The sequence below is a fragment of the Octodon degus genome, unplaced genomic scaffold, assembly GCF_000260255.1.
Source record: "Octodon degus isolate 3935 unplaced genomic scaffold, OctDeg1.0 scaffold00220, whole genome shotgun sequence".
NCBI classification, from domain to species: Eukaryota; Metazoa; Chordata; class Mammalia; order Rodentia; family Octodontidae; genus Octodon; species Octodon degus.
In genome coordinates this window covers 2,040,643-2,065,908 of record NW_004524796.1, presented here as the reverse complement: position 1 = coordinate 2,065,908, position 25,266 = coordinate 2,040,643, and the positions used below count along the sequence as shown (strand labels likewise).

Here is a 25,266-nt window from a genome sequence, read left to right as displayed (position 1 = left end):
AGATGTTCTGCTCCTGAATCAGCTGGGTGGGTCTTGCCTCTAGCCTCTTTGCAGGGAGTTCTGCTGAAGGGTTCCCTGCTGGGCCTGCATGCAGCCTCGGTCAAATGAGGATCCGCGGGCCCCTGGTCATCTCACTGACTCACCGGGCCTGCACTCTGGGTCTGTTCAGGATCCCGCGGCCCTCAGTTGTCTAACTCACTCGCAGGGCCTGCGCTCTGGGTCTGTGCAGGATCCCGCGGCCTGGGTTGTCTCACTCACTCGCGGGGCCTGCGCTCCGGATCTGTTCAGGATCCCGCGGCCTGGGTCGTCTCCTCAACTGTTTTTTAATAGTACACATAAGTTATACAGAATAATAGTTTTCATTTTGGCATAATTGGGCTGGGGATATAGCTCAGTGGCAAAGTGCTGGTGCAGCAAGCATAATGTCATGAGTTTGATTCCTGGTTAAAAACAGACAAACAAAAACCCTTGACCCATTTTGGCATAGGTAAGTTATCAGAGAAGGAGAAGGCATCCCGTGTAGAGTAGCTCGCAGCGTAATCAAGACCATGGCCTCCTAGGTACAATAATCGGGCTGTACACAATAGGATGCAGGCCCACCAATGTGAAGTTTCACATCTAGCCCAGTGTCTTTCCTCCCACTACCCTTATTTGTTAGCCCAATGCCAGCTGCTGCTGACCACAGTAACTGTTCTGTAGTTATTAACGCTTGTAACTTTGAGAAGAAAGGGACAGAATGTAAAGAGAATTTGTTCTATAGGAATCTGTTCAAGTCCAGTCTAATCCGTTAGCTAAGCCTCAGATCCACTGGCAGTTCTGGCTCTGGTAACTGATAAGTGATGTTAAGCAACTTGTTTAAGATTATGAAGCTAATAAGTACCAATGTTTTGAACCCAGGGCTTCCGTTCCTGCTCTTCAGGCCTCATGCACATCTTCTTCTTTATCCATGGTCATGTTGTGAATCTTACCTCTGAGATTTAATTGTTAACTCCAGTAGTGTCAGTTACATGACCTATGTGCACCTACCTAGCCTAATGAATTGCTTCTGTTTGTGGAATTAAGCCTTCCGCCTAAAGCCTTTGTTAACATTGGACAACACTGTCTTAGTCTTAGTTATTATTTTATCTGCTGAAATGATGATTATCACCAGTGCCTTGACCTCTAGCCTTCTTCCCTCCCCAAGCAGCTCATTTATCTAAACTCATATTGTCTCACATCACTCAGAGCAACAGACATCATGAGTAAATTGTGTGTTGATGTGCATTTTAAGAGCACTCAGTTGTATTACTTAGTGAGTTCTTTGTCTTTGGTTCATGTATGTTATTTTGGCACATTGCTTTATAAAACTTTTAAGTGTATTTATTAGATAGGCAAAGATTTTTTTTCTTTTACTTAAATCAGTAAATGCATTTTGCAATTTGTTCACTGTGACCACAAAGATATGACTATATGTGTGTGTATAATTTTTTTCTGAAAATCAACTGCTTTTTAATAGCTAAATACAGAATAATGGTTTTCATTTTGGCATAATTGGGCTGGGGATATAGCTCAGTGGCAAAGTGCTGGCCCAGCAAGTGCAATGTCATGAGTTTGATTCCTGGTTAAAAACAGACAAACAAAAACTCCTGACCCATTTTGGCATATGCACATATGCATGTAACATACTTTGACTATTATTCTTTCTCATTACTCTCTTCCCCTTCTTCTTCCCTCCTAATACCATGTTTAAAAAATTATTTTTTTCTAGAATTTTCATATGTGATTTTGTAACAAGTTATTCTTAAGTATTTTTTCATTTAAGTATAGTGCTTTCTGTTTGTTTTCTGAGACAAGGTCTCAGCATATAGTTCAGGTTGGCCTTGAACTTACTATGTGGCCCAGGCTGCCTTCAAATTGATGGAAATCTTCCTGTCTCAGCCTCCTGAATGCTGGGATTACAGGCATGCATCATCATGCTGGCAAGTACAATGATGATGTATTAAACCTTGTGACAATTTTCTTCTTTTTTTAAATGCTTTTAATCTTTCAGTTGTTTATTTATTTGGTACAGGGTCTCACGAGACAGGTGGGACTCATAGTGACCCTCCTGTCTCAGCCTCCCCAGTGCTGGGATTGTAAGTGTTCACCACCACACTCAGTTTTGGTGGCCGGCATGACATGTGGTACTGGGGATCAAACCTGGGTCCTTGCACTTGCCTGGCAGGCACTTACACTGCCGAGCTATCTCCCCAGCCCAACAATTTTCTTTTTTAAATAGCCCTAAAATTTGAGATACTTATCCAAGATTTAGACTAAGAAATTACAGAAATGGTCACAGAGACTTACAACAATGATCTGTGACTAATCCATTCTATTGGATAATTCAGTGTTAAGGTTGAGGCAGGGAGATAGCAAATTGAAGCCCAGCCTGAGCAATTTAGTGAGGCCCTTCCTAAAAAGTAAAAATAAAATAAAAGCTGTGAAAGTAACCTGGGGCCAAGAGCCTGGGTTCAATCTCCATTACTGTCTCCCTCATGAAAATGTTTTGACTAGTCCTACTATGTTTGATGATGCTATATCTAAGTAAACTTAACTATGTTGAGACTGAATATGGTATCTATGAGTTAAATTACAAATGAATCAAAGTCTTTGTTTGACTGTATCTGCATGGTGAGGGAGGCAGGTAGTTCTGGTTATATGATAGAGAGCCCTGTGTCTCAAAAGTTAAGACATTGCTCTCTCACTTGTCTGTCTTTCTTTCTTTCTTTCTTTCTTTCTTTCTTTCTTTCTTTCTTTCTTTCTTTCTTTCTTTTTCATTTTTATGTATTTGCTACAGTGTTTCACTATACAGCTCAGACTCCTATTGAATCTCCTGTTTTTCAGCCTCTCCAGGGCTGGGATTACAAGCATACACTACCATGCCCTAGGGCAGGGCCGGCATGGCATGTGGGACCGAGGATTGAACCCTCCTGGTCCCTGCTCTTGCCAAAGCAGGTGCTTAGTCCACTGAGCTATCTCACTGGCCCTTGCTTTTTCTAAAAATGGTGATCATTGCGTGGCTGAAAATTAACAGAAAATGCCTGTGATACTAAATAAATGAAGTAATCTGTTACATTAAACAAGATTATAAAATAAAAAGATTTCTTGTATGAAGGAAAACATATTATATTTGATATTCTGAGTCTGGTTTATTTCATTTAGTATTATGATTCCAAGTTCTATCCATTTTCCTACAAATAACATGCTTTTATTCTTTCTGTGTACTAATATTCCATTGTGTACATATACCACACTTCCTTTAACCGTTCATCTGTCCATGAGCAGCTAGGCTGTTTCCATAGTTTTCCTATTGTGAATAGTGCCACAATAAACATGGGTAGGTGTGGTAATTATCATATACTGACCTTAATTCTTTCAGGAATATAACAAAAGGAATGGTTTTTGCTGCATTAAATCATATCTCTATTTTTAGTTTTTCGAGGAGACTCTATAACTTGTAGTATAAACACACAACCATACACATACACACACACACACACCAGCATTTATTGCCCCTTGTGCTCTTGATGACAGTCATTCTGACTGGGCAGATGGAATCTAAATGCAATTTTGATTTACATTTCCTTGATGGCTAAAGATGCATCAACATATTTTAATGCTCTTAGTTTTGACTTCCTTATTTTTTAATTTTTTATGCATTTGGTACAGGGTCTCACTACACAGCTCAGACTCTAGTGATCCTCCCATTGTCAGCCTCACTGGGGCTGTGATTACAGGCGTGCACCACTACGCCCAAGCTTGGTGGCCAGCTCAGCACGCCCAAGGGCATGTGGTGCTGGGGACTGAACCCCAGTCCCTGTGCTTGCCACGTAGGCACTTAGTCTACTGAGCTGTCTCGCCAGCCTTCAGTTTTGACTTTTTAAAAGCAATTTTCAATATGTATATAAAATTCTTGGTAACTTTTTTTATATGCTTTCTTTATTCCTTTAGAATTGGCCTACAGGGTGATATGACTGATCGAAGAACAAATAGCTTCTTACATGTTCTAGATATTCTCCCGAGGTAAAATCTTCTATTTTTGTACGTTAAAGTTAAAATTATATGAATAGAGCAATGTGACATTCTCAGAGATTACCAGCTTTTCCATACTCTCTTCCATACTATGCATGGCATTTATCATTTGCTGTGACTAATAAATAGAATAACACCATGTGTTGTACAATTCTATGATTGCCACCCCATGAATGACAGGAATAACAGCCCTCAAGTTCAATTCTATTGCCTTTTCTCATATTAGTAATGTAAATGATGCTAATGTTAGTGACTGCTGTTACTGTTGGCTAGAGACTTGTGCTACTGCCATCGTTCTGTGTGAATGGCAGCCAGTGTTGAGGTGAGTGAAATAGAAGTTAATATGTCAAGTGTGGGCTTTATCAAGTGTGCTGTACTTATGGAGTAAAATGGACAAAATTTGAGTTGTCTCCATTCTCTAAATCTCCTTTATAAAGAATTAAGAAAATGCTTACTGTCATGTTTCCCACAGTTATGATATTTAATTTTTCTTTTAATGAATTATTTGGAATTACATGTTTGACTTTTGTTTTTAGATTACAAAAATTACCGAAGTATATTCTTTTAGAAAATGTTAAAGGTTTTGAAATATCTTCTACAAGGTAAAAAACCGTTTGTCTTGCCTATGTATTTCACTTCATGTATTTTGTAGTAGGAATGGTTGTAAAGTAAAGGTCATAAACATAAACATACAGATCCTGACATGTGCATATTGAATACTTTACTTACTAATGCTGATTCTGACTAATCATGTAAAGTATTCTAAGGTTTTGTTCTATTGAGTCTGTCTTGTTGTCTTTGAATTTTTCCAGATGGAGCCCTGCTTTTATGGAAATTGTAGTTTTCGATTTTAGTCACTTGTGTTGGGGCCTATTTCCCCTCATGAAGTAATGTGTTCAGTAAGAACTGGTCCTGTTGCAGGCATTTTCTGCCCTCCAGTCCCAAGCATGAAGTAGCCCTGCACTGGGATTCTGTCAGATGGTAGGCCCAGTAGGAAGAAGGCACCCAACTGAGTCTCTGATTTACAGGCTCTTTTGGCAGTAATCGTGTTTCCAGGGATTTGCTGCCATAATGATACAGTTTCAGTTTGCATAGCAAATTCATAGTAGATTAATGATTTGAACTTTCATTAGTGTGAGTGCATTAGTTTATCATTTACTTGTAGGAAACAATTATCTGTATCTATTTTTTAAACAAGCTATTAATTTGTTTAATTACTGAGCAGGGTCGGGAGGGGGTGGCAGTAGGACCAGACACCAAAACCAAAGATGGCTACAGTAGTTTCAGGACATGACATGGGCTGCAGAAACCCTCCAGTCCAAACATTCCACTCTTCAATATGAGGAGGACTTAAGCTACAGAGAGAAGACGAACAGACATGTAAACGTCTTCTGTTACTGGAAAATTCTCATGCTACATGAGAAAGACCCAGTGTAAGACATTGCCTCTTCCCAGGCACAGTCATCCAAATAATTAGTTGAAAAGAGTTCAACTATTGATAACGCCTTCACCCCTCGCCTGTGCTGCACTCTCTACCCTTCTACCCTTCCATATCTGATGCAATTCTACTTTTTCGTCATAGGAAAAAGAGTTTTGCATGAAAGTTATTCCCTTTAAATATGATTAACATTACACAGGGACAATTATAGAAAACATAAAACTGTGTTAGTTAAATGTGTCATCAGTTATGTATGTGCTTTTCACTAAAATAAATAGGAATTTAGGACTAGAGGAATACTAAAGTAAACTTCACATTTTTCTGAGGTGCCAAGGACTTTTTCTCAATATTAACACTGAGACCATTCTTAAAGTCGACCTGCTCTGTTATATTAAATGTGGCTTTATTTCACCTTCTCCCGATACTCCACCTCAGGTATCTTTTTTCATAAAAGGTAATTTCTCAAGTACTGGGCTTAGCAAAGACTTGAGGTCACTGTCTTTCTAAACAGCTTTAGTGCGGTTACAGTTCTCACAATGTGGGCAGTTTTATGTACATTATTTAGTATGAATCCCACTTCCATTTAGAGTAAAAGCTTGTCTTTTTTACTTTTTTTCCTTCTCAGAGACCTGTTGATAGAAACAATAGAAAATTGTGGCTTTCAGTATCAAGAATTTCTATTATCTCCAACTGCTGTAGGTAACACAGTTATAAATCCTTTTATAGACTGTAATTTAGGGATTGTTTTTCCTAGTGGGGATTTGGTTAATAAAATGGTTCTATGTTCAGTAATACTTTGTGTACATCCTGCAAGTAGCTCAGATCTGTATCTTTCTTAAGAATGTAGTAAATGCATTTAGTTTTTTATTTTTACTTCATGAAAAATATATACTTTGAAGCTCCTAAAGGATATATTTTCCTTTAGAAAATAAATGATAGCATGTTGCATATTTTGAAAATACCTGCAGTTTGGTATTTCCATTGTAGATGTGCTGTGTTCCGTAATGCTTAAAAGTAAAACAAGATAGAAAATAATTCTGTAATTACTTTTTGTTTGAATGTCATTAGCTTGCAACCATTCTTTTCCCTTCATGTTAAAACAGAATAATTGGTTATGCTATTTGACATATTTAAGTTTTGCAAGTTAGTAAAAACTGGATCAGGAAGAGCTGCTCTGCTTTCCCTACAGCTGGGCATCCCCAACTCACGGCTCCGGTACTTCCTCATCGCAAGGCTTCAGTCAGAGCCGTTACCCTTCCATGCCCCAGGCCAGGTATTACTTTTATTGCTATATTGTGATTTATTTGTTGTAGGTGTATCTCAGTCTGCTAATGTATTTTCAAGAGCTGCTTTTTGTAGGCCTTTAAGTGTCCTTAGAGTCTGTAGTACCAGACCCTTCCCTAGGTCCATCTCTAAGGCCTCTTCACTCACTTCATGCCACTTTCATGGGCAGAAACTAACCAAAACCAAAACAAAACATGCAGAATGTCTTCATCAGAGAAAAATAAGTTAAAATTAAGAAAAAGAAAAAAAAAATCTTACCATGAATGTTGATAATTTATCTTTTGACTGAGGGCTATTTTACATTTATCATTTTCTTTCCTCAATTGAAGCTGTTGGTTATTTTTGATAAAATATATTGACAAAAATAAAAGAATATTTTAACACATTGGTTGCATTTTCTTTAAAACCTATCGTATTTAGCTTAATGGATTGGAATGCAATAATAATTTGTAAAAGAATAAGGTGTTCCACTGGAACAAATAGAACTCTAATTGTGGGAGCAATTTTTTATGCTTCTGTCAAAAATGGAGATGGTTTAGTGGTTTCTTTGGTTCTGTGAAGTTCTCCATAGCCACTGCTAACTAATGAGTTAAGTACTGGAAAGCAAGTCCTTCTGGCGTGGTGATGCCTGCCTGCCTGCCAGCCCAGCACTGAGGAGGGCTGAGCAGGAAGACGGTGACTTGCACTCCTGTCTTGGCTGCTTAGCAAGACACCATCTCAACTAAGACATGAAAAAGGACTGAAGATGTAGCACAGTGATGGAGCACCACTGGATTCAATCCCCAGTAGCAGCACGAAATGAAGCAACAACAGAGGACCCCACAGCTTTCTACTAGGAAATCAGTTGTCATTTGAATCTCCTCTAGTTACTATACTAATATCTCTCCCTTTTCATGAAGAATCATTCTATTTGGCTAGGATAGATATATAGTTACATTCTCTTAATGAATAGAGGGATTTGTTGTAATAGTGTTTGTAAATAGGAAATCATGTCTGCATTTTGTACAGCAAATAACCACTAGGAAGAATGTATGTAATGTGTTAATTACTGAAACTGTCCTACCAATTTGGTTTGAAACTGTCTCATTGCTATTTGTTTCTCAATAAAATTATGGAGAAAAAAACCCAAAAAAAAATGATATTTCAGATGATGGATAAAAAAAAAGTAAAATAGAGAAACTTAAGAAGGAAACCAAGTTTCAAAATAGGTTAGAAGAACAGTTATAATAGTTTATACATGGTGTATTGTTATCTTTGTAGTAGTTAATCAAAGTAGAAATATAAGCATAATATCTTGTTTATGAAAATTTTATCACAAGTCTTTCTTTTTAATAAATTAAGAGAAATTACTTGAAAAAAGAATAATTCCAAAAATAATGTATAATGTATAATAATATGTATATTAACAAAGACTTAATCATTAAAAATGGCTGAGGCAGTTTTTGTTTTATAAAATGGGACTTATACATGGTCTTTTAGATCATGCGCATGTACCAGTTTTTCCTTCTTTTTCAGTTCCTTTTTAATGAAAGAGTATGATAACTTTGATCTCAAAAAGTTTTTTTTTAATGTTATTTTTTTTAACTTTAAAAAAAAATATGGTGCTGCGCTTGCATAGATAAGCACAGGAGTTAGGGTTGGATCCCTGACACCGCATGCCATGCGAGCCGCGCCCCTGGGCACACTGAGCCGGTGATGGAGTCCGATGGAGTCTGGGCACACACCTGTAATCCCAGCACTAGGGAAGCAAAAATCAGGACAATCACTACAAGTCCCAGCTGCGTAATGAGACCCTGCACTAAATGAATAAATAAATAGTGCTATATCTATATTTAATATATGTCTTGTTTTGTTGAGTGTTTTTAAATTAATAAATATAGAAAACAGTAATTCCATGAAATAAATCATCTGTAACTTGATGACATTGATATAACTATATGATTAATAACTTGTAATAACTTGTACAAACATAAGTAAGCCACAGTTTCTCTTTTAAATTGTAACCCTATAAAAGGGTTTTTTTTCTATAATGTTTGCTGGATATTATTAACTTATCTTTGGTGCTTAATGAAGCTTTTGACATTTTGTGTATTTTTGACTTAATGCCAGGTACTGATGGATTTTCCCAAAATTGAATCTGAACAGCCACAAAAACATTCAATAGGTGCAGAAAATAGAAGTGATGTAAAGCAAATTGAACCCAATACTTGTTTTGATAGCCCACAGTGCTCTGCCAAAGGTACCATCCTTTTTAAGCTTGAAACAGCAGAAGAAATTGACAGAAAATACCAACAGGACAATGATCTGTCTGTGAAAATGCTGAAAGATTTTCTTGAAGAAGAAATTGACATGAATCAGTACTTTTTACCACCTAAGTCACTGCTGCGATATGCTTTTTTATTAGATATTGTTAAACCCGCCTGCAGAAGGTCCACGTGCTTCACCAAAGGGTAGGTTCTCAGGAGACCACATTTGTGTCGTACCCGCAGTAACCAGACTTTTGTAGCATTGTTTCTTTTAGTTTTTAAAATAAGGAACTTTGTATAAGATGTTTCTACTGGAATGATTTTGTCTTGGGGTACATCATTTCTTGCTTCCTATCCCATTAAAATACAAGGGAAATTTTCTTCTGGCAGGAAGTTGCATGCGCCAGCACGCAAGTGTCCAGACAGGACCATTTGTTTGGTCACCTTCATAAATGTGCGGTATATATATCTTTCTGTATCTCTGAAACAGCCAAGTTTTTATTACCTCTTTGATGCATCAAGCCTCGAGTTTTATGTCCATTTTCATGATAAGCATGTAAGAAGAAATTAAATTTTAATCTAAAAGTTGGATCACGTGAGGGTATTTTAGGGTAATTTTAAACTTTTTTCCATTTTTGAAAAAGTACTATATTACCATGATTCCAAATTTAAAAGACATCAAGATTACAAGACTCCTTCCTACTTGTGTCTCACCATCTAGTATGTCTCCATATGTGCAGTGCATGGTAGCAATTGACTTCATAACCTTGAAGAAGTGTTATTAGTGAGGGTTTAAATATACATGCATTTTTGTCCCTATTTTAAGGAAATGGTGGCTGCTATATGTAGTATTATGTGTCCTTTCTCACTGTAGATTGGATATTGCAGTCCATCGGTATGCACAGGTCATTTTTATTTTTATGGTATAGCATGTCATCACTTGTTTTACTGGTTACCAATTAATGAACAGTTAGGGCATGTCTTTGGGTCCTCTTTCGAATGTTTAAGACATTTTCCTCAATTTCTAAAACCTAAAATGAAGGGGAAAATTAGACTTTTTCAGAAAAATTTGTCCAAAGATCCCATTTAGTGAATGCCACTGACCATATTCTGCAGGCTGTTGTACGATGTGATAGTTCACGCCTTCTCCTCTTACCCACTCGCTGGCTGTCTCGACACTGAGCCCTGAGAGAGCCGTATCAGACTCTTCCTTGATCGTACTCTGCCCTGTACTTCTTCTTGCCATAAGACTTCACACAGCTGTTGTCTGTTACCAAGTCCAAGAGGGTCTGTTTAGGACTCTCATAAAATAAGATTTATCAATTTGTAATAAAAAGCAACCTTTAGATTCTTTCATAGTTATGAAAATGGTAAAAAAGGAAACCATACTGTAGAAGTCTGTTCTACGATGTGTGTGTGTGTGTGTGTGTGTATTCATACATGTGATATATTTAAAAAAGTTACTTTCCCAATTGTGCCTTTTTTCTAAAATAGATCTTACATTACTGTCTTTGCAATTAGTACAATTGATAATATATTGAGTAACCACCTTAGGAAATGGTTTAGAGAAAAAAAAATTACTAATTCATTTCTGTACTATTTTATCATACTTTTTATAGTTTTTACATGATGGCTTAATTCTTGTTGAAAATGATAGTAAGCACATACTGAATTAAATGAGAGGCAGACTCCAGCTTCTGTTGGGCCGTGTTTGTGTGGCATTAGGCAACAGGACTTTGGGATCCTGAGAAGACTTAATCAGTCAGGCATTATTAAAAATAGCTGCAGTCTGTTTTTACCTACACAGCACTTTGTTTTAATGTGACGGGGATGCCACTATTGAATAACCTTTGAGTATCAAGTTTAGTCTCTGGTGATAAACGTTACAGAAATGACATTACAGAAATGAAACAGTAATCCAGTTGTGCATACACAACCCATAAAACTATGCCATGTTAACTTCTGAGTATAAATAGCATTATCTTATGTCTTTCCCCTAGTAATTTTTCAAATACAAGTATATTTATGGGATATCATTCCGTATATTTCAGAAGGCTGTAACTATCAAGATTAAGTCATTAAAAATATGTATGAAGTTTAGCATTAACAGTTATTAGGTGCTGCTTAATACTCATGTTAATTTTTTAGTTATGGAAGTTACGTGGAAGGGACAGGATCCGTGTTACAGACTGCAGAGGATGTACAGGTACCATGTATGTTTTACAGCTGAAATTTTTTTATAACAGTATTACATTTAATTCTTAATTTCAAAGTGTTTTTACCTGTTCCATTGAGAATGGTTATTCATTTTTGTCTTTATTGATACAGAGTTTCATTATAGTAGAAAATACTTTTTCCTGTTGTCGTATATGACTTTGTACATAGGGAGTTTCCACCCTCTCCCCTTTGGTCTTTTTGAGACAGGGTCTTGCTGTATATAGTTCAGGCTGGCCTTGAGCTCACTTTGTAGCCCAGCCTGGTCTTGAACTCCTAACGGTCTTCCTGTCGCACCTTTCTGAGTGCTGGGATTACAGCCATGTACCACCATGCCTGGTGAATGCTTCATTTTTATTTTACTTTTTCTTATATTTATTTCCTTTTATTTGATAAATAGTAAATTAAAATTTAGTGAACAGCAGTTACTATTCTAAAATGTTGCATAAACATATTATTGGTGTTTTCCTTTGTAGCATGTACCATAAAACTTCCTTTTTAAAGAAAATCTGTTGTAGCAATGCATTTTATTCTTTAGTTATACATTCTTCATGGTGTCATAGTTGAAAACAAGCCTGAGGTATAGCAAATTTATATATTTTTGAAAAATCATAAAATCACATTATCTTTTATATTGATTCAAGCTCTTACCTACTGATAAAATTTACTCATGGTAAAATTTTTGTCATAAGTGCGTGAAGGTGTAGGTTTGAGAAATTTACTTAATATACAATATTTTATCGTCATCTTAAAGTATGAAATATATAAACAACATGTTTTAGTGTTCTTGTTATCATTATAAAATTAATTATTGCTTTGTTAGTTGACTTAGTTTCTTTTTCTTTCACTGTGTTTATGTAATATTGTTATTTATTGGTTATAGTCTCAAGATTTCATTTTAAGGAATTCAAAATGATAGATACACTGAGAAATATCTTAATCTGGTCCCTGTTAGCCATTTCTTCTTTTTCAAAGCTTATAATGTAATTATTGAACCATGATTTTTTTGCACAAAGACGTTTTCCCTGTGTGTCCTTTTGCTATGTGCAACAGCAGACCTGATGTCCATTGCTTTCAATTGGTCTCACAGTTAGAACACATGACAAATCTGGTGGTACAGTACTTTCTCATGCATTTATATGTTTTCTTATAGATTGAGACTATCTACAAATCCCTTACCAGTTTGCCAGAAGAAGAACAGATAACAAAGTTGTCAATGCTTAAACTTCGATATTTCACTCCTAAAGAAATAGCAAATCTCCTTGGATTTCCTCCAGAGTTCGGTATGTGGGATCCATGTAGATTCGTCTTTCATTTATTAACATTCTCAAAATTCCCTTAGAGACTCACATGGGTATTTAATGAATAAACCCTGGCCTAGTTAGGTGAGTTCAAGAAATGCCCTCCTGTTCCAAGTGCCATTTTGGCATTTTTCCCACCCTCTTTGTCCTTTTCCTAATAACCTGCTGCTGTCTGTTCCTCTGACTTTACTCTAGTAGTGGTCAGAGTGCTTTGCATACACAAAAGGGGCAAATAGACCCAGAGCAGTATTTGTTAGTAGTATCTTTTCTTACTTCTGGAGTCTGATCTTAGTAACTCACACTAGATCTAGTGAAACAATGCCCTTTGTTAATTTCTTTCAGTGAAATAATATAAAAGGCAGTTTAGTTGAAGAATTGAGGTGGGAGAATGTTTGTATTTATTTTCCTCTGAAAATATATATTGTTATTAGTTATGTGCCTTTCTCCTTCCCTGGGTTGATTAAGGTAGAGAAGCTTAAGAAAGTGAGGAGACTCAGGAGCACAGTTTAGGGGACCTCTGTAGAGCCTTTCAAGAACAGTGCCATAGCTGTATAGGGGTGTGTGTGTGTGTGTGTGTGTGCGTGTGTGCACGCTTGTGTGCGTGCTTCCAGTTCCTAGCTTATGACCTTACCAGCATGCTTCCAGCGCTGCAGAAGTGGGAAATACGTTTCTGAGAATTCTGACTGGAAATTTGAATATACAAAAGAAAATCTTCATTAAATCTGTGCTGTTGCAATATTAATACAGCCTTATTTTTGAAGTACAAATGGATGAAATAGATCATATTTTAGTTCTTAATAATGGATTTATAGATGAGGCTTTGAGACGTAATACTTTTGTACATTGGGGGAAAACCGCCCATACAGTTTATTCTCTTAGTAATGATTCTTAGCACAGTTATAGCACCAGTTTATGCCTTCCCCCTGTGGAGATCTAATTCAGTCTGAAATATCATGGGAGTATTATTGTATTTATGAAAATGTATTTTCTTGGGCCGATCTGATAGCTCAGCAGACTAAAGTACCTGCTTAGGCAGAACACAGTGGCCTGGGTTCGATGGGCACTCTGGGGAGTCGATTGAGACCGGGCGTAGTGGTGCGTGCCTATAATCTCAGAGTTTGGGAAGCTGAAAACAGGAGAATCACTGCAAGTCCAGTCTACATAGTGAGACCCTATAGAGCCTGTGCTAAATATAAGGTGGGGGGAAGAAAAGAAAATGTATTCATCATAAAACAAAGACCTGAGACTCGGACTCAAGAATTCTAACTTGCAGTTTGCTTTCCTTGTTGCCATTTTTTCTTTTGTGAACAATTAGATTCACTTTGCACACTAATAAACAAGAAATTAAGTAATAAAAGTGACCGCCTAGGTTTTATCACAGTGCTTGTTTTTATTCCAGGGTTAGTCACTTTGGGAGCCATGGGACGTGGTAAGGGGTGCAGACAGCCTGGGGTTAGATGGAGCTTTAATGCTGATAGCACCAGAGCACCTGCTTATGTGCTGTATTTCAATTGCGTGGCCCTGAGCAGCCCTGTGGCACAGCTGTCCTTCGTGTGTGCTCCCAACACGGTCGATTGGGGGTCAGCAACGAGCCTGGCTTGAGCTGTTTGTCCACTGACAAGGATGGATCTGCATTGATCTTCTCTACATTTGGCTTGACTCATAGCAACTGACAGAAATGTGTTCATGAAGGCAGGGACAGTATCCTACACTTACTGTACGAGAGCTATTATCCTGAGCATGTTAATTTTTGTTTCTTTGCCTTTGAGGATTATTTTAACTTGTCTGAGTTTTTCAAAGTTACCTTTTAACTTAAGCAATTATGTGTTTTCTGTTAATTAGTTTATTTATTTATTTTTGTGGTACTGGGGATTGAACTCAGGACCTTGAGCTTGCCAGGCAAGCACTTACTCTACTGAGCTGTCTCCCCAGCCCCTCTATTATAATCCTTATATATAAAGTACACACAGATACACATACATAATTTTTACAGGTTCAGCTTTTTTACAAAGCTTTTCTCTCTTTAAAATAATACTATTATAAAAGGTTGTTTCTGAGATATTTTAGTAGTACTTATTTATAGTACATGAAGTTTATATTCATTTTGGAGAGTAGGTATATGTGCTTAATATACCTTGTTTCTTTTTATTCTCTTGCCCCTCGCCACCTACCTCCGTCCCTGTGTCTGCATTATCTTGCCCCATTTTCATTACTATTGTTACACTTTTTAAATTCGTGTTTGCATCTTATTATGATTACATTCACTGTGGATATTTGGAACATCCTTCATGCAACACATCCTTTATTTTCTTGGAAAAGAGCTATCTCCCTAGTCCTTTCATCATCTTTTGTCTTTTATTTGTATTTTGTATTACATGTGAGAAACTGTACTTTTAAGCTTGTATGCCTAATTTATTTCAATTAATATTGTTTCCAAGGTGTACCCACTTTCCTATAAGTATCTCGAGTGTATCCTTCTTTATAGCCAAGTAGTATTGCATTATATATAAGTTGCACATTTTCTTTATTCATTCTTCTGTCGATAGACATATGTATGTACAGGCTGCTTCCAGGATTAACTGTTATGAATTGTGCTGCTGTGAATATTGGCATGCCTGTATCCCTGTAGTATGGTGTCTGTAGCTGTTTTCAGAATATCTCTAGAAAGGGACTAGCTGTGTCAAATGAAATTTCTATTTTCATTTTTTTGAGAAATCTCCATACTGATGGCCAGAATGATTTTAAAAAGGATCCTTCTACATTGTTGGTAGGAATACAAATTAGTACAACCATTATATCCCTGAGATATCCTAAAAGCTTGTTTGTAGATCCGACTGCTTGAGCTAAATTAGATGAGTCATGCTTACCTATGACATGTTATCTTTAGACTATCAACATTAAAATCATGTTCAATTGCAAATCATAGTTTTACTGTGGCAGTTACTGTTAATGTAAGGTCAAGTGTTGATGAAGCAATTTTATCATAACCAATTTGACTTTCTGATTCTTGCAAGTATGACATTTTGCTATTCTTAATGTTCTTTCCTATATTTTATTAACAAACTTACTTTTCCATTAATTAATTAGTATTCCATATTGTCCTGAATGTAAATAGAAATCCAACATGAGAAAATCAATTTGTGAAAGTATGAAAAACAACTATGAGGGACTAGTATCCAGAATATATGAAGAACTTTTACAGCTCAACATTAAAAGAAAAATCAATCTAAATAACATGCAAAGGGTTTGAAGCAGCAGTTCTCCAAAAAAGATAGAAATAGGGCCAATAAGCACATGAAAAAATATTCAGCAGTGTTAATTTTCAGGGAAATGTAAATCAAGCCACAGTGAAGGATTGCTTCATATTTATTAGGGTGGCCAAAATACAAACTACTGGTAGTATTAACGAAGAATTAAGAAAGTGGTGGTGTTATCAAGTACTGAGAATGTAAGAGATTGACAGCTGTTTTGGAAAACTTCAGACACTTCTGCATAAATCTTACATATGCGTGTTCACAATAGCATTATTCATAATAGACAAAAAGTAGAAACAACCAAAATGTCTATCAGTGAATCAATGTGTAAATAAAATGTGATATATTCACACAATAAAATATTATTTAACCATCATAAAGAATATGTGTTGAATCACTATAATGGAAATAAACCTTGAAAACATGAAAAGAAAGGCAGCCAGACATAAAACACAGTGAATACTATATGGTTCCATTTATATGAAATGTTCAGAATAGACAAATTCATGGGTTAGTGGCTAGGAGTCAAAAAATGGAAATGGAAGAGGCTGTAAGTGGGCACGGATCTTCTTTTTTAAGCTAATGCAAGTGTTCTAGAAGTCATGGAGATGCCTAAATTACTTTTTCTAGTCTAAAAACCACTGAGCTCTACACTTTAAAGCCTGAATTTTAAGGGATGTTAATTATATTTCTATAAATGACTACAGATATGGGAGCTACCACTTTTTATATAGTGTATTAATACATGGATTTTCAGGAGTTCTGCAGGTTTGTATAAATACATGTGCATTGACTATACTATGCTAAATAACATGATATGATAATGTTTCTTTGTGTGGGCAATATAACGTATATTTTGGATCGAAATTCTCACTTACTATTAAAGTTCATTGAAAACCTTAGTGATTTAAACTTAACAATACATTCCGAGAAATGTGTTCTCAGGCAGTCTCACTATTGTGTGAGCATAATGAAGTGTTTCTGTACAAACTCAGCCATAACATCACTGGGTGATCCAGCCTTGTGTGACCACCTTCATACATGTGGTCTGTTGTTGATTCAAGTGTAGTTGGACAGCGCATGAGTGTACTTCTGAAATGATTTTATGCTTTTACTAAAGGCTACATCCTTTTATTTGTGGAAGTTGCTATTATAAATGACTATATTGTAAAAATTGTTACCTTCCTTTTCTAGGATTTCCAAAGAAGATAACCACGAAGCAGTGTTACCGTCTGCTTGGAAATAGTCTCAATGTTCATGTAGTAGCTAAACTAATCAAAATCCTGTATGAATAATTTTGAAATAACTCTGAAAGACGGTTGTGGTATTCCTTCATCGCAGATAATAATTCTGAAATTCTATTTTGAATTAACTCTAATGAAATCAAAATAAAGTATTTTAATCTCTAATAAGAAAGTTAGATATTATTCCCAATTTGCCAATTGGTTTTAATAAATTTATATTTCTGTATTTTTTATAAAATGAAAGTTATTGTTTTTGTCTTATAGGTAATATATTTTCATATGAAACTTGAATAAGTGTAAAATACTATCTTTATGTGGAATATGGTAGAAACAAATTTAAGAACATTCAAATATTAATGTCTATGTGAATATTTTATAAAGTATCATACTGTAACAGTGAACCTTTGAAATATGTAGTGTATTTTTATATGTTAATTTAAGAAGTCTTTGGAATCTTAACATTTTATTTTTTGTTATATAATTACACTTATAATGCTTTTTTATTTTAGCCTGTTTCAAATAATACTGTTTTACTTAGTCCTTTAAGTGTGACTTAATCCAAACAAATGCATGTAACATTTTAAATCAATTGTCATGTAACATACAACAGTCTAAAGAATATATCAGAAAAATACTCCTGAATTCTTGATTATCTCTCCAATGGTGGCCTTAGGAAATGTAGGTGTGTTCTATACTCATCTTTTCTTCAGGTCCCATTTGAAGGTTTCAAACTTACTGCCCCCTCTTCATCTGCATGTACTTTGCTGTTATCAGACCTTGTTTTTGCTTCCTTTTTCTGATTTTGAGTTACATTTTCCACTACATCCTAAGGAATGTGAGTGTCATTTAGATTTTAGGAAGGAAATGATCTTCTGACCCCACTCTATATGGTGCTGATTTCTACTCTATATCCAATTCTTTTCACTATAGTAACATATGCCAAGAACTTTTGTAATGTTTAACTTTCTCCATCTCTCCTTGTCAAAAGACCAAAAAACTTTTCTTTCTGGTTTTTTGAAATGAGGTCTAACTATGTAGTTCAGGTTGACTTTGAACTCATTATGTTGAACTTGATCCTCCTGCAATGTAAATGTAGATTATATGACCCAGCAATTCTACTTCTGGGTATATACCCTAAAAGCATTGAATGTGAGGACTGGAACAGATATGTGTACATGAGTGTTTGTAATAGCATCATTCACAACTACCAAAAGTAACCTAATGTGCATCCCTTCAGTAGATGAAAGGGTAAGTAAAATGTGGTATGTACATGTAATGGAATAGTATTTGGCAGTAAAACAGTGAGATTGTAACACAGGCCATGACCTGTAAGCATTGGTACAATATGCTAAATGAATAAAAATACAGATATTGTACTTGTGTCATGCTTTGGGACTTCTCATGGGTAACAAGCAATACAGGACACATTTTATAAAATCATCATCACCCAAAGAGGCATATACAAAGAGTGCAGGAAATCTGTCTACACACTAAAGCCTGAAGAATCTAGCTGAGGGCCTGGATATCCTGCGTGAGCCCAGCTGAAGACATAGAGCCCATAACAAGTCCAACTGGAGGTCTGGAGCCCGCGACAGTGTTTCTTGCAGGCCCACTTCACAGATCTGCACTGAAGAGGCTCAAAGGTCAGTGGTGGAAGCAGAGTCTGTGCCAGTGAGATGAAGGATATGTGCTAGCAGGCTGAGAGGTCTTCCTTGGAGACAGGAGGCAATGCTTTAGGAACCAGAGCTCCCCTGGAAATTACCAAGACCATCCTCAGCAACAGTGAGGTCCCAAGCTCCTCCAAGGATGAGAAGAGCCAAGTTCCCATCAGGAAAGCCAATGCAACAAGCTTCTCCAGGAGACTGAGCAGCGCGCCATCTTTCCCTCTGGAGGCAGGAAGTGATATTCAATGTGAGGACCACAGCTCCCCTAAAGTGAACAATAGCCATTGTCAGCAACTTTGAGGTCCTCTGATGAGAATAGCCAAGTTCATCAGGAAAGCCAGTGTGACTAGGTCCCCTAGTAGAATAGTGCAGGAGAACTAGTAGCTTCTACAGCTTCCCTAACAGCCTTTCAACAGCACTAGTTCTTGTTATGCAGTTTATAACAATCTCCAGGTGGGTCTCCCACACCCAGCACCAAGCTAATTCCATTTAGCTGGGTGTAACAAGTCGACCACCAGTTGGTAATCCACTATAATGTGTAATCATATAATATATTAATATATACTACCTAGGAGACTCAAGTTCATAGTATGTCTCAGTTACTTTTCTCATTGCTGGGACAAAATGCCCAGACCCAAAATTAAGGAAAGGTTTATTTAGTCCCCAGTTGGTGGAGGTTTCAGTCCATACTCAGCTGGCTTCAGTGCACAGTGGCACATGGCACAGAGGGCAGCAGTTCGTAGCAGCAGAAAAGAGCAAAGAGCCCAAAAGGGAGGAGCGGTGGTTACTGCAGTTAGCAAACCTTTCCTTATATTGCATTCACGCTATCAGTCCCAGGTGTAGTACTCATAGCCATAATCCCAGCATTGGATCATGAATTAACCACAAACTCTAGAAGTCGCCTGCCCCATGAATGCATGAGGCCTTGTGGGGACAACTAGACAAACCTTATCAATATAGGTAGGATTATGTTTGCCAAGGATGAGGAAGGGGAAGAACTGGAAATGAATGGGCAAGAGTTTCTATCTGAAGTGATAAAACAATAAAGATGGATGGTAGTGATGGTTGAATAACAATGGGGATGTGCCTAATGCAATTGAACCACGCACTTGAAAATAGTGGAAATGGAAAAGTTTATGTAATGTATATTTTGCTTCAATCTAAGGCAATCATATTGCACTGTAAATTTTTGTGACTCACAGACAAACAGATAGTGGGGAGCCATAAGCCAATACAGGCGCATCAACAGGCATCTGTGTTTTGTGGGTATGTTCAAAGATAAACCTTATTACAAGCCTCATAAATTTTATTCAACCTGAAGACATCTGCCACACTTCCATGTAGTTTATCTTCACTGCCGAAAGATTCTTTGTCAGTAAAATGGTTTGTAGTTTAATATAATTAAATGGTAAGAGTTATGCTATAAATACAGTGTCTAATGTTCTATTGAGCAACATATAAAATTAAGTTTTCAGCTATAATGTGCTAACTATAAGCACTTGCTAGGTCTACAGAGAGGTTTACTTTCAAACTGGAAGTCTAGTTTTGTGTAACTATTAAATAAATGATGTCTGGCTTAGCTCAGTTGTTTAAGCGCCTGCTGGAGTAAACCCAGTCAGGCACAGGGGACCCTGGATGGATCCCCAGGTCTCCATGCCTTACCAGACCCTCCCTTAACGCAGCCTGAGAAGGAAAGGAGAATATTTTGTGGACCATTTTGTGTGTGTGTGTGTGTGTGTGTGTGTGTGTGTGTGTGGCAGTTTTTAAGTTACTAGTTTTTAAAATCAATACTTTTTAATCGAAACAACTTGAGACCCATTAAAACAATGTTTAATGAGGAAAAAAATATAAATAAATAAATGATGTATTCACAAACAGTTGCTGATTTTTGCCCTTAACTCATTGTTGAAAATACACAGTAATGCAATGCACATCTTAGTGGAAGTATATTTACTAGTGTCATTTAATAACCACATGTATATAGAAATATATAATTCAGAATATGTCATCTTATTGAATGCCACCTGGTATTGAATGTACAAAAATTTTGCACTGGAAACTCCTGATTTTTTTTTCGCTGAACCTGGGACTGAACTCAGGCCCTTGCACTTGCCAGGAAAGTGCTTATTGTACTGAGCTATCTCCCCAGCCCTCCTGATATTTGTACTTACACATTATTCCACAGATTGGAAAATAGACCCTCTGCTCTTCAAGAGACCTATACCTAGTTAAATGTTTGCCATTCTTAACAGCATAATGATTTTTTCATTCTCCTTTTTTTGCATCACCCTTGCTCTTTTAAATAGTGTGCTAGAATATCCTAAAGTAGTTATTAACCTTGTCTCATAAGTTTAGTATGTTTTAAGGACTGTAAATTAATTAAAATTATTAAAGGAATGTAAACAAAATGAGTTATATTGGCAAGTGATTTTGAAGAGTGGTGGGAAGCCATCATAGGAGCCAAAGCCTGACTGCCTTAGAGCCAAATGGCAGGGGGACCACGGGACCACGGGTTCTGAGTGTGAGTTCTGTTATTAAGTCAGATCTGCGCATGGGGCACTGCCCTGTGCCTTGAAAATGAGAGAATAGCTCTGACTCCCAGCCATTTTGCTCATCCTCAGCTAGAATCTTTTAAAGAGACAGGGCCAGTAGTTGAAATTACAATCAATAAGGAGCTACCCAGCATGTTTCAAAATTTGAAGGTAAACTGTTCCTCAAGTTGACCCATCTTTTTCAAGAATAAACTTACTTGATAGAGAAGTTTTCAGGTGCTTTGACACCTGCACACTACCCTCTTGGATGTAAAGACAGACTGTTATAAGTAAGTGCAGCAGTTCTGCCCACAGGCACGGTTTAGTATTAACAGAACTGACCACCTGCCTTAGGATTCAGATCCATCTTAGTTCAGACCAGAAGTGATTAAGTTGGTGTTTTCTGAGCAGGGAGGAAGAAGCTATGGACAAATGAAACTGGTTTAATTCCAGCTATAGCATTTCAGAATAAAACAGTAACTGCATTTTATCTATCCTTCATCAGACATTTACTACAGAATGCATTCTGCAGGCCAGTTACTATGTCTATCCAAATTAAACTCTGGTTACTCATTTGTTTTGATAACTTTATAATTTAGAATCACGTTCTCTAGTCAAGAAACACAATAGGACCTAAAGTTCAGCCCATAATGACAAAGTGGTTGAAATGTGCTTTGTGTTGCTTTGCTGTTGAGCAAAAGCTGAACTGGGGCTGGGAGTGTTGTTCAGTGGCAGAGTGTGCTCTGCATGTTCATGGCCTTTGGTTCAAAACCCAGAAGGACCCACTTCCTAATGTGTGGAGTCCTCAGCTTAGAACTGCTTTGGGTCACCAGTCACTGTACGGTATTACTACTGGCTCTGGACTTTGAAACAGCGAGTGTCATTTTGTCTTGCAGTTTTCTCACAGCTTGTGATTCAACTCAGGATTATATAATTTGGCAAACCTCACAGCACAATATATAATTTAACTTATTCTCTTTGGACTTCTCTGTTCTATTTTCTCAACCTTTCCTGCCCAAGCATACCCATCTTAAGATTTCTTGACCAGGCACATTTTCTCATCCTCTTCTCCATTCATCCCACTCACCAAAGATACCAAGTTACACCTATGGTTCATCTCAGAGTATCTGTCTTCATGTTGCATAAAAGTGAGATTTTTGCATGTGTTTTCCAGCTTCAGATTATACCAGTCAGTTTGTACCATTTTCCTTCTTGTAATACCTTTCTTTGATACTAAAATTGTAAAGTTTCAATGTAACCAAAAAACTTTCCTAGCTTCTGTTTCCCTCTTAAAAGACTTTTAGGAACCTTTAAGATGATACCCTCTCCAAAAATCTCGCAGAACCTTGATCTAAACTACATCACCACTTATGTGTTAGTCTGCAAGTTTATTTCTTTTTAAATACATTTACTCAAGAAATAAAAACATGTACAAGAGCTGTTTTGGCTTCTCATTTCTCATGTTCTCAAATAAATTCATTTTATATTTGCTGTAAGTTTTGAGTTACTTTCAACCACACCTAAGTATCATGTTCTCTCAAGTATAACATGATTGATTCCTAAAGCTTTGACAGTTGTGTTTGTAAATATGAAAGTAGACATGCCAAAGATAGAAGTTAAAAAGTTACTTTCTCCATAGACTCTTATTCTTTACAGCTGTAGGACATTCTTATTGCTTTGCTTGTACATAGTGTGGTTTCATTGTTTCCTTTGAGTATTTTCTCTGTGTTTGGTCTGCATTTTTGTGTCTATTCATATCAAGGCAGATTGAAGTTATAAGTGTACATGGTTGTTTAGAGAAGGTGGCTCTATAATCAGATGAGATCACCTGGAAAAGGGCAGAGCGAAGGAGGGTGATGTGTGTAAGCTGGACCCCACTGCCTCTGAGAATCCAGCCCTTGTGCCTGTCTGTTGTCCCAGAGACCACCACCCCTCCTCCCTCCTTACCCTTTTGGTGATGCCTGATCTTCCTGCTGGAACATTTCCAGCCTGGTTAGCTTGTTGACACCTCCAGTTTAGCTTATTCAAAAATCAGACACCCTCTACTCTAAAACCAGTTCCACTCCTGACTTCAATATTTTGTCACCCAAATCCAAACCCCATAGCCCAAGGTCTTCACTTGTTTCCCATTCTCTTTCATTAGCAGCTTCTGTTAATAAATCTTAGCTTTATAAATGTAATCTAGTATGAAGGCCATTTTTGTTAAACAATAACAGTTCATTTAGATGCCCAAATACAATTAAATGTCACACATGAAGAATGAGTGGAAACCCCTGTTAGAAGGTGATCGTGTTACTTGTGTAGTGGATGTAAGTGGAGTTTGATATTTGTGAGCTGATGTGAAGGGACAAAGCTGCAAAGTTGGCGTGATTTGATGTGGTTTTAAATGAAAAATATTTTGCTTTAGAAAATGTAAACTCTCACATTTTTAAACATATTTTCCCTACTACTTTTCCAGTGGCTAAAATAGTAGCAGGTACATTGTATCACTGAATAAACGTTGGTTGATTGAATGGATGTAGTGATTGCGCTGGAACTGTTACCAGTGCTACACAGGAAGCGTCACAGTGGAGTTTACATGGGGACTTGCTATCACCTGGAGCTATGTAATCTATTACTGCCACTTCCGTACTCAGAGGAATAGCTGAAGTTACACAAGTCTGGACCACAGGATTCTAAAAATAATTCTTATAGGTTAGGCTTGAGCTCTTGACTCTGGTTAGCTGTACAGGTAGGAAAAAATTTGACTCCTGATTTTGACAAGAAAGCATAGATTTACTTCTTACTCTTCCTTAAGTGCAATTATAAACACTGGACAAATATAATTATACAGTAATGCAAGAGGTATCAAAAAAATTGCAAAGGAAAGGAAGCACACAATTGGCTAGGGAATCCCAGGGCTGAATGAGTACAGTTGTTATATATCTTTTTACTCCTCCACTACCAGGGATGTAAACCGGCCTTGATGTTTCCTAACCCCAGTCTAGTGATGTGGGAGTACAGTGTGGCTCATTCCTGACAGACAAAACTTAAGACTCTGGCTCCACCAGCAGGGACAATGGATCAGAAGACCCATTGGCGAAAATCCAAAGGTTGCACTTCTCTGATCAGTCTTATCTAAGGATCCTCTCATTTGAAAATAAAGGAAGCTGGTGGTGGGAGTTAGGCAACCAGCAACAATAGCTGATCCAGGAGGTCTGTCTGTACTGTGTGCCAGATTCCTTTCACTGGAGGTACCAACTGGCTTGATGGGAAGAAAGTTTCCTTTTAAAATATCACCATGGGAGGGGCCACTGGGAGCCCATGCAGCACCAGACAAAACATGGTGATTAAAATGATGGAACAAAGGCTTTGCAAACAGCTCACCAGCCTTTGGCATCTGAGCCCACGAATCCCAGCCTTTGGAATCTTTGTCCTTTTTATGTTGATATGGAAAGGGATGTCAAGAGGGTTCACCCATGGTCCTCACCAGAGATAAGGGCCCGACCCTCATGCTGATCCTGCAACTTTTTAGAATTACTGATAAAGAAACCAGGTAGTGACTTGGAATTAGGCTTATGTTAATGAAAAGGAGACAGACTTAATTTTATTTATGTATTTCATATAATAGCTGTGAAAAATTATTAATCAAAAATAAATTGGAGTAGAATAATACATAGCAATTATGCTAGAGTAGTTGGATTTTATTTATCTAGTTTATATTTTTAAAATTGTAAAGCCAGGTGTGGTGGGGCACATCTGTAATCCCACAACTGGGGAGGTCAAGGTAGGAAGACTTTGTTGTGACTTTGAAGCCAACCTGATCTACATAGTTCAAGGTCAGCTGAATAACACAGTGACCCTGCCCCCCATGCATATATTGCTTTTATAATTAAAAATACTCTCCTTCAAAACACTCAGAGTCTGTCATTGAGTGTGATCACTGGAAACTAGTTTTAAAGTTGCTACCTTGTCTATATTCTAGTGGTGTGTAATAGAGTCTCCCCCACCCAGATTTTCCCCTCCAGAACAAAGGCTACATCTTACTGTTTTGTTCCTCA

General features: G+C 37.1%; 1 protein-coding gene across 3 annotated transcripts in view; it reads left to right on the top strand.

Moving 5' to 3' along the window:
• The window catches only part of Trdmt1 (tRNA aspartic acid methyltransferase 1), a 53,910-nt gene extending 35,746 nt beyond the window's left edge, over window positions 1-18,164 (top strand). For 2 of the 3 annotated variants that reach the window (XM_004645189.2, XM_023705435.1), the window contains 8 exons: window positions 3,970-4,041; window positions 4,587-4,652; window positions 6,114-6,183; window positions 6,678-6,761; window positions 8,882-9,222; window positions 11,167-11,224; window positions 12,386-12,515; window positions 16,982-18,164. In XM_004645189.2, coding sequence (XP_004645246.1) covers window positions 3,970-4,041; window positions 4,587-4,652; window positions 6,114-6,183; window positions 6,678-6,761; window positions 8,882-9,222; window positions 11,167-11,224; window positions 12,386-12,515; window positions 16,982-17,082 — 922 coding nt within the window. In that variant the 3' untranslated portion in view covers window positions 17,083-18,164. The remainder of the gene's footprint in view (window positions 1-3,969; window positions 4,042-4,586; window positions 4,653-6,113; window positions 6,184-6,677; window positions 6,762-8,881; window positions 9,223-11,166; window positions 11,225-12,385; window positions 12,516-16,981) is intronic. The other variant, XM_023705436.1, reaches the window with a different exon arrangement.
• Window positions 18,165-25,266: the final 7,102 nt, after the last annotated feature.